General features: G+C 50.5%; 1 protein-coding gene across 12 annotated transcripts in view; it reads right to left on the bottom strand.

Moving 5' to 3' along the window:
• Positions 1-14646, bottom strand: part of NCOR2 (nuclear receptor corepressor 2) — a 238780-nt gene that overhangs the window by 97014 nt on the left and 127120 nt on the right. For all 12 annotated transcript variants that reach the window (XM_017815531.1, XM_017815532.1, XM_017815538.1 and 9 more), the window contains exons 7-8: positions 8292-8348; positions 3158-3210 (exon numbers count right to left, since the gene is read on the bottom strand). In XM_017815531.1, coding sequence (XP_017671020.1) covers positions 3158-3210; positions 8292-8348 — 110 coding nt within the window. The remainder of the gene's footprint in view (positions 1-3157; positions 3211-8291; positions 8349-14646) is intronic.

Here is a 14646-nt window from a genome sequence, read left to right as displayed (position 1 = left end):
TGACAGAGCAGGTATTTCAAACAGAAAGGACACAGTCCCATCAAAGGTAGGTCAAGTCTTTGGAACAAACCACTCAAGGGTGCCTTGGATCCCGTGGCAGATGTAGCATACAGAATTAACCATGTTTGCTCGAAGCCTGCACTCACAGGTGAACCGAAGGGACCGCGCAGACGGGTAACAGAGCACAGCCAGGCAGCTAAATAGGACTTAAAAGCTTTTGAAGCTGCAAACACTGGAATGAACTGGGGCATGAAATTAATTTTAACTGTACTGAATAGGAGACAGGCCATAAAACTCCATGGAAATAAGAGACCGGTAACATTTTAGTAAGAGCAGAAATTCTGCCGGTAACTCCCCAGTCAGCTCTATTAGCATACGTGACTCATCCCAACTGAAAAGCAAAGCAAACAAGAAGGGAGAATTAAATGAGTGTTGCAAGGCAGAGAGTATGGCTGTGAAGAAATCGAGGAATCCTGGCTTTGTGATATTCAAATGCCTTCCCACTGACATTTGCAAACATTCAACTGAGAAAAAAAAATCCACACCAGGAAACATTAAAAAAAAAAAAAAAAAACCCAACCTGTAAAAGGTATTTGGGATAGTTAACAGCCTGGCCATCTTGTGCCCAGGTATAAGGCTCCAAAACCACCTTCATGTGGCAGCAGTTTCCACTTGGCACAACGCAGCCAGGATGCAATGAGGGTTTGTGGACAGAATCAAAACCCAGATGATTCTCCAGCAATCTGCCAAAAGGCTTTTTCATCATGGCTAAATCTGCATAGGGTGAAGCTGTTCAGAAGAATCTGCATCCAATTACACCTTGGCAAAACATAACCTGTGGTGTCCTGGCAGCTGTCCTGGTGCTCTAATGCATCTGGCTGGTGTCTCCCAGCACCCTGAGGATTTCCTCCATCTCCTATGGAAACAGCCACCTCCAGGCTATGGAGCAGAAGCTGCTCTTCTGAAGCAGAAAAGCATAAACATATTAAGAACAAGGGAAAGACAAAAAATAACTTTAAATGCATCCCGTGGAAAAGTTATAGTTATATATATAGTTATATATAGCTATAGAGTTATATATAGTTACATATGTGTGAACATCCAAGCATGACTTGGTCAAAACAGGGAAGTTTAGTATCTTTTCCTCTTGGTCAAAGGACCCTGAATTATTTACTTGGAAGAATCACTGAAATCTTGATTTCCTATCTGCCTCCCAAGCATCCAAATGTGGTTTAATGTGCAGCAGGGACACGGAGATGGAAAAAAGGACACACCAATTTCTCTGCATGTCCATCAACAAGTAGCAAAGTCCAGATCAGACCCCAGGACCTCTGAGGCAGACCCATGTCCAAAAGCAGCCAACATCTGGAGCCCAGATTGCTCAGGGGCCTTTCTCTGACCTAGATCTGTAACTGCGCTCGGCTGGCATCAATAACCAGCTGAAGGCAGCTAATTGCCAGGTTTCTGGAAGGAGGAGACGGAGGCTTTTCATTAAAATGTGTGGTTTCCTTCCCGTATTTTTGCAGCATTAATCACAGAGAACATTAACCCCAAGCCTGCCTGCTCCAACCTCTCCTTGGTCTGTCACCACCACCACTACAGGGACTGCTGCTGCCCGGGGTGGGGATAACCCCATGGATGCCTACAGAGGCAGGGATGGAATGGAACACATGCTCCCATGGCACGGGAAGCTGGTTTGACTGGGCTTCACCTCTTGTCAACAGTTTCACTCCTGACCTGCGCAGTCAGTTCCCTCTTGTTTGTGCCTGTCTTTCAGGCAGCAACCCAGGACAGGAAATTGTTTAAATCACAGGAAAATGTGATCACAAACCCACAAATATTGGCAGCGGAATGGAGAGTGGGTGAAGTATCTGGATCTACGTTTTAACTCATTCTTTCAAGGACAAAACTTGCAATCAGCTTGAAATTGCCACCTTCTGTGCCTGGATTAGGATGGCTACAGGGCCCTTCAAGGCAAGAGAAGGTCCCCAAGAGCTGGTGACTTCCACACACCATCAGTGCCAGGGGTGAGACACAACCAACAACACAGAGAACGCGTCCTTGGGCCAGCACCTGGTGCTGCACAAGATGCTTTATCAGTTGTCAGCCCACTGAACTGACAGGCACCCCCTGAGCCCCATGGGAACCGAGGGGCTGGGGGTGCTGCTGGGTTTGAATGTTTTACAGCGAGTGCATTGCTGGGACGATCCAGGAAGCCTTGGGTGGAGCAGGAACAGAGCGGGGCCAGGCAGCGAGCAGGTCACGTCACCAAACCCTCCTCACTGCAGCCCTCGGGGACAAGACAGCCCCTAAACACCACCAGCTCCCACCACGCTCCCCTAGAGCAAAGGTACAGGAACTCTTCCCCTATAATTCCCTGGGATCAATTAACATACCGCTGAAAAGAGATTATTAACTTTTGTTAATAGATTATTAAAGATGATTATCACCAGCTGACCGAGCCCGTACCAAAATAGACACGCTGCAGGCAGCTCAGAGCAATCATCAGTTCATTCAAGGCAGATAAAAAGTTTCAGATCTGGTTTGACTATTTAAATTTCCAACAATAATCACAATTATCGCTATTCTCATTATCTGTTACATTTCTTCTATGTTCAGGAAGTCACTGTGGTTATTAAACGCACGCTGATGATTAAATCATGTATTGAGGTGATAAGTCAAATTAGATGATTGCTAAGTCTCAGTAAGTATCTTTGAAACAACCAGTTGTTATTAGACATTCAAGAGGTCCTTCATGAAAATCTAATTGTAATTGCAACTTTCCATTTTACCTCATCTTTCTCGCATGCAAACACACACACACACACACACACACACACACACACACATGCTGGCAGCTGATTTTGTATTTCAGTATTGGTGAAATACAGAAGAAAGCACTCAAGGTGAGCATTCTCTGGGAAAGCATCAAGGGACTGGCCAGGACCTGCATCCACCCCCCAAGAAAATCAAACAGCACTTTCAGCATCCGCCTGAAGCTACAGCTCCCGACTGCTGGGCTCCTGGAGCTGCTCTGATAGGATGCTTACAATTCCTCAGCAGTTTTAATCCAGGTCTGGGAGTGAGCTGGCATCCCTCCCGCTCCAGCCTAATGCCCAACCTGACATTTAAAACAGCTTTATTGCCACATACTTACATTTTAATGTTTTCATGGTACTGCCTGGTGTCTGAAGGCTGGTTGTATAATGGCTGAAATAAATAAGAAAAATGAAAAGGTATAAAAGGTACAGTCTGACATTTAGAAACTTAAACCCATCAGAAGCACTGCCACCTCGGTGCAGGTTCCCAGCCCAGGCGACCGTCCCCGTGTCCCCAGCCCCACTCCCGGCTGTACTGGAGGGTGCTGGCTCCCCGCAGTGCTGCTCGAGTCCCGGTGCATCCCGGCTCAGCCCGTGGGAGGGCAGGCAGTGCTCGAGCGAGCTGGCTCAGAACAAGCAATTTGCGACGTCGTCCAGATAAACACGGCACGGCGAGGACGTGGCTGTTATTCACCGACTGAAAACGCAGTGCGCCTCGGAACATATGACACGGGGGAGGCGAGGGGAAAGGGGGGCTTGGGGAGCGGGAAGAGACAGTCTGTGTGCTGCAAGTTGTTATGTCTACGCGGCAAAAGCCTGCCTGAGCTCTCCCAGGGAGCCAAGAACAGGCAACTGCAGGCAGGACAAGCGTTCACCCCTGGGGTTTCCAGCAATTCCAGGGGTGGGTTGGCCCCTGTGCATGTCCCGCAGTCCCCCAGCATCCATATGTAGAGCAATGATGGTCTGTCCCTCAGGAGAGGCAACTGGGCTCCAGAGGACAAGTGTTTTTCCCAGGGTGCCCCTTGGAGAGCCCAGTGATTGTGGCTGTCTCTAACACCAGGTGTGAGCACCCATCATGGGGCTGCTCTGCCTCCCACATCCTCAGTGCCAGGGACTTCCACGGGGAGTCAGGAGAGCTGGATCCATCCCTTGTCACCTTCAAGTGGTCACTGCCCCGATACCTCTCCTTTCCCATCTGCAGGGTGATGTACCCTTGGGAACCTGCCACGATACAGGGTCCCACCTCTGGAAGGGAGAGATACCACAGAGACCACACTCAATTCCACCCATTGTGATTAACAGTTCAGGCCACACTCTAGGACCTGCCATCAGTTGTGTCCACACCAGCAGACTGACAAGATGCTCAAGATTAAGGCCTTCAACACTTCTAAATCACTGTCTAAGCTGCTGTGAATGTGTCCAAGACTGGGCAAATGCAAAGCTTGTCACGGCCCAACCATCACCAGCAAATGGGCACTTAATGACCTGTTCAGGTCCAACCACAGAAATATCATGCAAGTACTCAGGCAGTTCATTCACAAACCTTCCCCAAACCAGCTGTGAGCATATAACATCTGTGGCCAAACAAAGGCAGAGGGACGTGTGACATCCAATTCCTGGCTGAAGGCAGCATCCTGGCCATGGATACTGACACACCAGCTCACCCTCCAACTGTGGTCATGGGGCTGAGGCTACGCTCAGGGTCCACTTGATTTCATCTCAGATTAAACACAGGAAAAGAGCAAAACATCTGCTGAACATCTGCTCAATCAGGTGAGCAGCACAGGGGACAGGACCTGCAAACAGAGGTGGGTTCCTTTCTCCTCCATTTCAAAGAAGGTGTCACTCTCACCTCCTACATGGTATCTCCCCATCACCATCATAGGTGCTTGGCACAGAAGCCTGTTTTTCCACACAGCCAGCCCGTCTCTACTGCTCTTTAAAACAGATACTGCCTCACTTCTCCCCTGCCACACACCGGGACAGCCACATCGATCTGCACAGAACGCAGACTGGGTGTAGCTCTCCCTACTCTCTGCAGCCCATTCTTGCTGCATCTTAGCACCAACAAGTCATCAGCTCCTTTTTCTGGCTGCCCTTGGACATGTCCCTCCTCGCTGGGAAAGCACACGTAATCCCCAGGCGGAAGGGCCACATAAGAGGCAAGTAATCCCCAGGCAGAGACACCGTGAGATGAGCCGCTGTGTTCCAGGAGGGATGTGGGGCTGACGGCAGCATCCAGGCATCTGTTACCTGGTGAGGGGACAACAGGCTGCAAGTCTGCCAGGAGACACCTGGCCACCCCGTGCTGGCAGAGCCAGTGCAGATGAGAGGGACAAGCAAGTTCTGCTGAAGGAGATGTTCTCAGTGGTGTCCCTTCCCCAGGGGTGTTTCTATTGTGAATCCTCCCAGAGCTGCTGGTTTGACTCCAGGCTCAGAGCTGGCTGTGCACTTCACGCTTGGAAAGCTCAGAGGAACAGAGACATCCGTCTCATCACGTAGCTCAAGGGAGGCAGGTCTGCACCAGGGAGAGAAGAAATCGAGCCACAGCTCCAGAGCATCACGTCCACAGTCACCCTGGAAAGGCTTGACTGGAGGAACCGCTGGGTGGCCTTGACCAGTGACTGTCTCTTGGAAGAAGAATGCAGGAACTGGAAATACTGATAAATTAAAGTGTTTCTCTTCCCTTTTTGCTCATCAAAATTGAAGCAAAGAAGCTGGCATATGGCAGGTAACAGAGACCTTCCTCCTGGGAGAAGCAGTAGAATTAACATTTTGGTTTGGACCTGGGTTAGAAGACGCTCATGTGCACATGCACATTAGGGATGCCCTGATGCCACCCAGCTCACCAAAAGCTGATTATTCCTTTCCATTACAACCTATCTATGATATAAATAGCCACTTAATTCTTAGTAAGAAAATGTAAGTGTTAGCAGACAAGCACTGGAACACATCACTTTAAAAGAAATGCCCAGACACTCAGAAACAAGGAACTCTGGGACCCAAACACAAGATCCATATGACATCAGCATCTCAAAGAGATTTCTGTCTGCACAACAGCCTCAGCATTTTAACTCAACCCACGCAATGGAGGAAGCCCAGGAGACAAGTTCTACCTACCCAGAGGGAACTTATCCTCACAGATTAAATAGTTAAAGAAACTTTATTCTCAGCATGCTGTAACATGTAAACAGTATCTTCCCTCAGAGCTGTATGCAATCTGCACAGAATTCCACCTTTCTCACTGCGTAAGGAGAAGTAAAGCTGACAGGTCAGATGGGTAAAGGAACATATTCAAAACATCCACAGTGCTTTTCTAGGGTTAGGGACATGTAATAAATTTCTCTGGGGAATGACATTTAAGAAAAACATAATTGCAATGCAAAGCTATTACTGGGAAAGCCCTGGATTTACTGAAAGCTCTTTAGAAATAAAACAGAACAAAAGGTTTCAATTGCTTTCTGGCCACTGCAGGGTTCAGACAACATACCTCAAACACATTTCTCCCTGGGGAAAACATGGAGTCATTTTTTTAAATGGTACCGCTACACTGGAGGGATGAAACGAGCAGAGTCCTGGTTTACTGACTCAATCTCCTCCTGACATAGATGGAAGCTTCCCAAGACCTGAACTGGATCCCTGCTTCCTGGGAACTCCTGGGCCTCCAGCTCCATCCTGCCAGCAGCACTCAGGACCCGGCAACCTCCTGCCTCTCTGCCATGACTGACTGATTCCTACTGCGACCTCTCATCTCCCCCCATCAGCCCCATCACGCTGTCACTGAGCTGACGTGCATCCAGCACCATCGCCGCTCCGACTGCACCAACCACAGCTCTCTGAACAACCAGAGCAAGGCATCCAAGCAGAGCCCACAGCAACACATGACCCTGCGTTTCAGTGACAGCAACACCTCTCCTTGCAGAGACTGGATTGACACCAGGATGTTCAACCTCCCTTCAGGAGACTCCCAGGCTGTGGCAGCCCCAGGGCTGGTGCACGTGGTGTGTGACACTGTGGATCAGGCGGGCGCATCGGGCAGAGAGTGCAGAGCTGCTCTCCTTCCTGGAGCTGCTTCCTTTCCAACTCAGAAAAAGATCTGACTATTCATCTTGTCTCTTGCAGGCTGTTGGCAGTTCCCAGTGCTGCTGTGCCCGACACGGTGCATGGGCTGGGCCATAAGAAGTGTCTCTGGGCAGACAGATGAGACAGTCTGCAAGATGCACACAGAGTTCAGCTTTGTAGGGTTCTCTCAGAGGTTTCCTCCTTTCCCCTGCTCTCCAAGGAGTAAGGGAGGGCGACAGTGGAAAGGTTTGCACTGGGCTCTGCTACAGCTCTCCTGTGCAGTGTCAGCACCCAGGGACAAAGCATCAACAAACTGAAAAAAGAAAAAATGGGAGGAAAAAACCAAACGGGGGGAGGAAGGAAAGGAGATGCAATGTCTTTTAGATGAGGAAGCACCAACTCCAGGCACTGCCAATCTTCAGAGCAGAAAGAGCAAAGGGTTTGACCCTGGTGACTCAGAGGAAAAATAATGAGTGTTACCTCCCCAACAAGGAAGTGGGCTTTGACACGTACAGTAATTCCCCTGTGACCTCTCCCTTACGCACCAGGGAAGACAGTGATTAGTACCACCTCCACAAGGCAAGTCCAAATTACAGCTGCGAAGGCCTGTGCGCTGCCTGCTCCTACCTCACAGGAATGGCTCCCTCCACTGCACCCCATGGCTGGTGCAAAGCAGGAGATGCTCTGTCAGGCTGGGTTCGATCCTTCTACCAGCGCTGCTGTCAATGCACCTTTTCCAGGCACCCTTCGCCAGGACTCAGCCCCTCAGGGGTTGTTTCCAGCCACCCCTCCACCAATCAGTCCTTTGACTTACAGACAGATTTTGCTGGATGAGGGGGTAGCCCAAAATTGGCAATTTATTCTAAGTTGTTCTCAGATTCCCTGTGCATGAGGGAGATTGAAATAGGAAGCGTGCGAGTCCTGATACCTGCAGGTCATCGCAGTTGTGGCCGAGCTGTGCTCACAGAGCACCTTCCAGCACCCTCCTCCCTTTACAGCGGGTGGGACAGAGGAGAGTCCAAGCACCCATCCCTCCACATGGCACCTCGAGGTTGGCTGCCCAGACAGCAGCCCCACAGCCCCAGTGCTGTGGTTGCCACCAGCAGACAAAGCCATTAGCATCCCGAGTGGAGGCAGACTGTGTCCAGCTCCTCTGCAGTGCACAAGGAAGGAGCCAAAGGGTTAAGGCTCTCCAAGGAGGGCTCTGTGTGTGTGTCTGCCTCTGTTTCAGTACTCATCTCAGTCACTTTGCTTCCTGCCTTGGTGCTGTGCCAGCGAGAGGGCCAGGCCAGCAGCAGGCTTCCTTCTGACAGACAGACACACACACAGGGTGCCGCGATCGCTCACCGCCCAGGAACGTCTCCAAACCTGGCCCAGCTCCCGCTCCCCGCGGCCAGAGGTAACACTCACCAGCTCCACCTGGGGACCCAGTCCTTCCAGGATCCGGTGGGCAGCCTCCGCCTTCTTCTGCAGGGAGGAAAGGGGACAGAGAGAAGAAAAGTTATCTGTGCCATTACAAGTCGCAGCCCTCTGCTCCAGCTCTCCCTTCTGCTAAAACCACTTCCAAAACATCCACAGAGCCGTCACAAATCCCACCCCTGCCTGCAAGTGGGTGGAAAGGTCCAGCTCAGCCCCTGGACCCGCAGGAAAACCCATGGGCGAAAGGCTCTGGCTCTTGAGTTATCATGACTTTAATGCATCCAAGCTCTGCCTGGGAAGTGACCCGAATTCCCGACCCCTCGGGGTGCCAGGCGGGGGATCGTGCCCGTTACCTCTGCACGGCTGCCCTGCGAGGAGGAGGGCGGGCAAGCCGGCACGCACGCAGAGATGCCCTTTCTAGGATTCATCGCTTCATGAGCATGTGATCGTTAGATTTGAGCTGCCCTTGGCTCCTCGTCATGCTTTCGCTTCCCTCCCCTCCCTGCCGCAGAGGAGCCCTTCTCCGTCCCCCTCCCGCCCCCGGCCAAGCTACCTAGTGCTTATTAAAGGGAAAAAACCACCCAGGAACACGTGTCAGGGGCTGTACTGTGGTTACTAATTAAACAGGCCTGAAAAAAAGACATGGGTTGGCTGCAGCAAGAGCCTAAATAAAAGATGACATTTTCAGTAAACAGTACTTCCTTGCAAAGCCAGGCTGTTCAAGGGGGGTTACTGACAGTCCGATAAATCCAGATTGCTGCACGCTGCCGACGCCACAGGCTGAGCTGTTAAAGCCAAATATCTGACAGTGAGGAGGACAAGGAGATGGATTTTCAAAGGTTCAGATAAAATAGGTAGTTTTAGTTATTTTTGGGTAGGGGAGAGAGAAAATCCACAGATGCCTAAAACAGGGAGCTGAGCCCCAGGGCTGGGAAGCAGGTTAGGGCTGGAGTCTGATCTCATGGCAGAGCCAGTGGGGCTTGGCAAACCCTGGGCAAAGATCCCCCAGGGCAGGGAAGGGATTTCAGCTCCAGAGGTCCGTCTCACAGTGCTCTCCAGCAGCAGAGACCTCTCACCTTCACACTGGCTCAGGGCAGGATGAGTTTCCCAGGGCCTCAGCACAGGGATGTCTCACCAAAGGCTGGCACACGGCCCTGCCGCTTGCCCCCGCGTCCACCCTAACCCCCCGCCGGCGCCGAGAAGCACTGATGCAGCTGTAGGTGTGCAAGCACCTCACCAGGCTTCGCACACCCACACACACAGTCTGATCTGCCAGCGTGCACTTTAGCAGAGTCGGCCCCGAGCAGCTGTGTGAGTCACCCTGCCCCCGGTCGGGCTCAGCGCCCTGGAAAACAGCCCTGGTCGAATGGCCCTGGCCAAAACCAGCCCCAGCCCAGCTGCAAAGCCTGCACCAGGTGCCTCACCACAACAAGGCGACCAGGAGATGTCCAGTTCCTCTATTTACTGTTTGGTCGGGATGACACAAAGCTTGTTTGCAATTTAGAAGCAACTTAAAGGAGGCTGAGAGAGATGTTACCACACAGCGAGCCCACTCTGGCGCCATCCCCACACGTACGCACGAGGCAGGCAGCAGCCCCACTGTTAAGGCATCCTTGCCTGTTATCTGCAGCGCTCCCCACAGCAGACCCTGGAGTTCACAGGTTTCACAATCACTGCATGAAGTTTCCCTCACTTGCCCACCTGACTCCGTTAATGGGAATGAGCCAAGTCCGCCCAGGGACCTGCCCCTTGGAAAAATTAATCACACAAGAATGGCTCTCTCTGAGCCAGGGCTTAATATTTTGGTCTCCATAAGCTATAAAATCTGCTGACCTCGGAGAACACCAGCACTGAGGCATTCAGAAGTCTTACAGAATTAAAACTAAGGGGCAAGATTTTCAGGGGGGGTCATGGAAACTGCTGAAACCACTCTACATCTGCTGCCAAGGGGGTGATTTGGCCAATGCCCTCATGCCCGCCATTGGTTGCTGGCAAGTAGGAAGCATCAGCTTACCCAATTTTTTTTGACGCATACCTGGGACAGAGAGCAGCAAACCAATTAATGGCAGTTAGCATAATTACAGGTAAAAGACTGCAGCCCCACTCAAGGCAGGCAATCCCACCACGGGCCTGTTCTCCTGGGCACCAGCACTGGTGGAGGATGCCCTGGCAGAGGCGAATGGCACAGCAAGGGACCAGTGATGCTGCAGGCCCGTGTATACAACACGATTAACTTCGAGAAAAAGCTGAGTATGTTCAGCTGCTGCATTTGCCATGTTTAGACAACTTAATGAGACAAGCCAGAGGCAAATCACCATAGGCAGAACATGTGGCGAATCGAGAAGAATGGCATAATTTGTCTTGCATTAACCGACTGCAATATACACGTCTCCAGAACGAAAGATCAGGAGGGGAAGCTATTCCGAGCACGTCATATCTTTGTACGTACACAAAGAAATGCCTCTATCTTGAAAGCTGCCCAATTAACACTTGACACCCACTGTAATTGCTGATGCTCCTTGCTGCATTTATCAGATCATAGCAGAACCTTAACGAGCTGTCTGAAAAGCCCAGTAGAGCGAGGTGAGAGCTGGCAGCAAAATTGGGAAGGACACAGAACACCCAGCAGAAGGTTCCCACCATGCTGGGGCTCATCCATAAAGACAGACACAGGGAGATGTGCTCCTGCCTAAGGAGCCAGTGAGCTAGAAGCCTGAATGGAGAATTTAGGCAAACCTCAAACTGTTCCGGTGCAAAAGCAGCCCCCACCAGATCTTCTGCAGCAGCAGGACTTTTGCTGAAGACCACTGACAGCCCTGGTAAATCCTTTACTTTCTGAAGGCACAGCCACCTAGGACTTGGTTCCAGTACTGATTTCATTAGGAGTATGTTTAGTGAGGGACCCGCAGAAGGAAACCAGAGGGTTCATCCTATATCTGCTCAATGACCCCACCCATGCCTGCGTTCCTCTTATTGAACAGAAAGAAATGTATCGGGAAGCAAACCTGAGCCATTACCTCTGGTGAGATGCATAAGGATCCCCATCAGTTGTACAGTCCCTCTGCAGTTCCACAGCCAGCAGGCAAAGACCCTTTTTCTTGATTTTGTACAAAATCCTGAAATACTGCTCCAGCCCGGGAGCAGTGCCATTCATGGAGGGACCAAAGCCCTGAGGCTGAATTTTGCTCCCATTTACATCAGAGTGCTTTGCTCTGGTACAGCAGCTCAGGGTTTGGCACTGGCACGGGCAGACCATGGGCACTTCCGAGGGCAGGGGCACCTCCTCTGGAGCGCGTTTCAACACGACTCATGTGAAGAGGTGAAGCCTATCTCATCCTAGTCCTCCAAGTGCATATTTTGGAGTGAGGTGCCACAAGAAACACGTCTGAACCACAAACACTGCAGGGCCCACAGATTCAGAACGGAACCCGTGGATGTGGCAGGCAGCAGCACCTGCCCCTAGAGAACCTCCCTCATCCTGGGCAGGGGCACAGGCAGGGACACAGCACACAGACCACGCTCTTACCCTGGCTCAAGCTTCTCCAACGGGCCTGGAGCTAAAGAGGTCTTTGCCAACAACAAAAACCTCCCTGCAGACTATGAAAATCTCCATTCTTGCCTAAAAACATTTGGCTTCCAAAGCAAACTCCAGCCCCTTGTTTTTCCTTGGAAGAAACTTAAAATAGGCTTGGGAGGGGGAAAGCAAGCAGGAGAGTAACTTCCCAGCCATGTGAGCTCCCGTGGGGATGACGAGAGGACCCCACGAGGCAGCAGAGCATCCGAAACCAGAAGGGGGAGAGTCTGGGATTTTGCGTGGGCTCTTCTTAAAGCAAAGTTTAAAAATGGAAGAGAAGGAAACACAGGAGTTATTTTGAGAAAGCGGATCTGAAATTAGGAGGCGGCATTTTCTTGGACCAACTCCAGCCATGGCTCCATGCAGCACAAAGCTGCTGCAGCTGAACCGTGCTCCCAGGGTTATTTATAGCAGCCCGTAGGCAGCAGCGCTGGGGAATGGAAGGGTTTCTATTTGGGATCAGGCATGTCCCACATGGAGATATGCAAAGGCCTCCCAGGGGCAGGAGACTGTGCAGAGGGCAGCGCTGGGAAAAGTTCTGTCCTGCCAGCACCATGTCCTAGGAACAGGCAGAGCTGTGGGTGCAGCATGGCAAAGAGGCAGGCTGGAATAGGATTTTGTTTAACACAAAATTCAGGAGAAGTGTGGCTGAAGTAGAAATCATGAAAACTCAAGTTGAGACACCTTTTTACCCGGAGCGGAAAGCAAACAGTAAGGGGGGGGTCAAAGGCCCTACCTCTGTGCCAAGATCTGCTGGGACCAACCCACAATCTGGCAGTGCCTGTTCCACAAGGAAAGTTTATCATTCCTATGACCACACGTACTAATTTTTTCCCCTTTAAATCCCAGCATTCTCTCTCTGAGAGCCAAATCACCCCAGCAATTCGTTGCCCTCTCCACAAAGCAGGTGGGATGAGCCCCAATACTGTGGAAGGGAAGTCAACACTCTTCCCCTTCCCAGCTCCCACAGTCTGCAGGGATGGCCACCACAGTGCTCCCAACACAACTGCAGGAGCCCAAGGATGAGTGCTCTCCCTTCTCCTTGAATCCAAATGCTCCTCCTGAGCATCAGGGGACACTGGTCAGCCTCAATGGCCCCTCTCACCCGGTCCAGGGGCTGATCTCTCCAGGGGTGCCCATGGACACAGATGCCCTGCACGCTCCCCCACCTCCCTGTGCTCAGCTGGAGCCATCTCCCCACCACAGCAGCGGTGACAGAGCCCTGTCCCCAAGGCTGGGGCCAGCAGAGGATGCACTGAGGGTTACAAATGACTCATCACAAATAGTAAGAAAACAGAGGAAACATTATGTTGTAGCCATGTGTTCACACCAGCCCCCAACTACTCTGCACAGAGCGGGACAAGCCAACTCATATCAGTTACTCGCTGGTCTCTGGCTTTGGCTAATCACTGCCAGACAGTTTCGGTCCTCAGCTCGCTCATACCCCATCCATGGCCAGTGGGGGAACCCTCAGAATAGCTGGTTTCCACTCACCCAACAGCCCTCTCACCCCACTCTGCTGTCTGCAAGGTCACGGTGCCATTCAAAGGCACATTTAGGTTAAAGCGAGGTACGAGCACGGCTTTGCCATTGCAAAGAGTGGCTGAATGTTCCACCATTGCAAAACTCCTGGAAGCACTGGCATTGCACAGAAAACTTGCAGAAATCCAAGTCTTGGTGCTGCAGCAGTTATGGGAAAGCTCCAGTCGCCCGACGCAAGGAGCCAGAGCTGTGTTGCAAGGTCTCCCTTCCTCCCTTTGACAGATTTGGGATCTCTGCAATTCTCCTCTTGATTTCTAGGATATGAAAATGCAGGACACAGCCTTATCTGGTCTGGGTTAGTCATGGACAAAGCTTCTAAGTAAATGCACCTACTGGGAACTTCGGATCCTGAAGCAGACATCAAAAATAGACATCACTACCATTAAAAAATTAATTTCTTTAAAATCCAATAAAACCTGAAAGGATTCTCAATGACTCCAGGCTATTTGTTTAAATTTTCATCTTTTTGGAAATCTCACTACCATGCAGATGTGACAATAGCATCTGAATTCTGGCCTTTCCAGTTTTCCTCCAGACTATTTGGAAGCTCATTTTGCATCACTGAGCCCCGATGAGGCAGAATAAAAGTTATTAGAAACAAAAGCAAAACGAACAAGGCCCTTTCAGCAGTCAAATACGAAATGTCCCCATCCCAACTACCACGTAAACTATAATTCAAAAAAACCCTCACAGATTTAATACTCAAAAGCACTTTCACTGATAAGGTTTTATTTACTGCACCAGCTCCATGCTGACAAGGCAGGCCTGATTCTTCCTTTTCTCATGTAAATCAGGAGTTCATAGAAAATCAGAGTTCTACAGACATAAAATCCCTGTAGGATCTGAGTCACACTCAGTGTCTGTGATTAGTTAACAGCGAGATTATACTTTGCAATGCTGAAAGACTTCATTTATTTATTCTCTTATTTATGGATGGGGCATTAATGCTTTATGAGGGTATTTGAGGAGGGTAAACGGATAGCTGGGAACACGCTCCACACAGACACAACAGCAGCAGGGGGTGGAAAAAGTTTCAAACAATCCTTTGAATTCCAATTTTACAGCATAATGCTGAATTTATAGATAGATAGCTGTGCCCTTTTGAAAGAGCACGCATCAAGACAGAAAACGAATTAAAATTTAATCTTATTGATTTCCACCAGCTCAATCTCAAGAGCAAGACAGACACTGCTGCTGCTTCCACTGCCTGCACTGCATCAAACCCAGTTT

Source organism: Lepidothrix coronata, unplaced genomic scaffold (assembly GCF_001604755.1).
Source record: "Lepidothrix coronata isolate B3197 unplaced genomic scaffold, Lepidothrix_coronata-1.0 Scaffold51, whole genome shotgun sequence".
NCBI lineage: Eukaryota > Metazoa > Chordata > Aves > Passeriformes > Pipridae > Lepidothrix > Lepidothrix coronata.
This window is presented reverse-complemented; position numbering and strand designations above follow the sequence as displayed.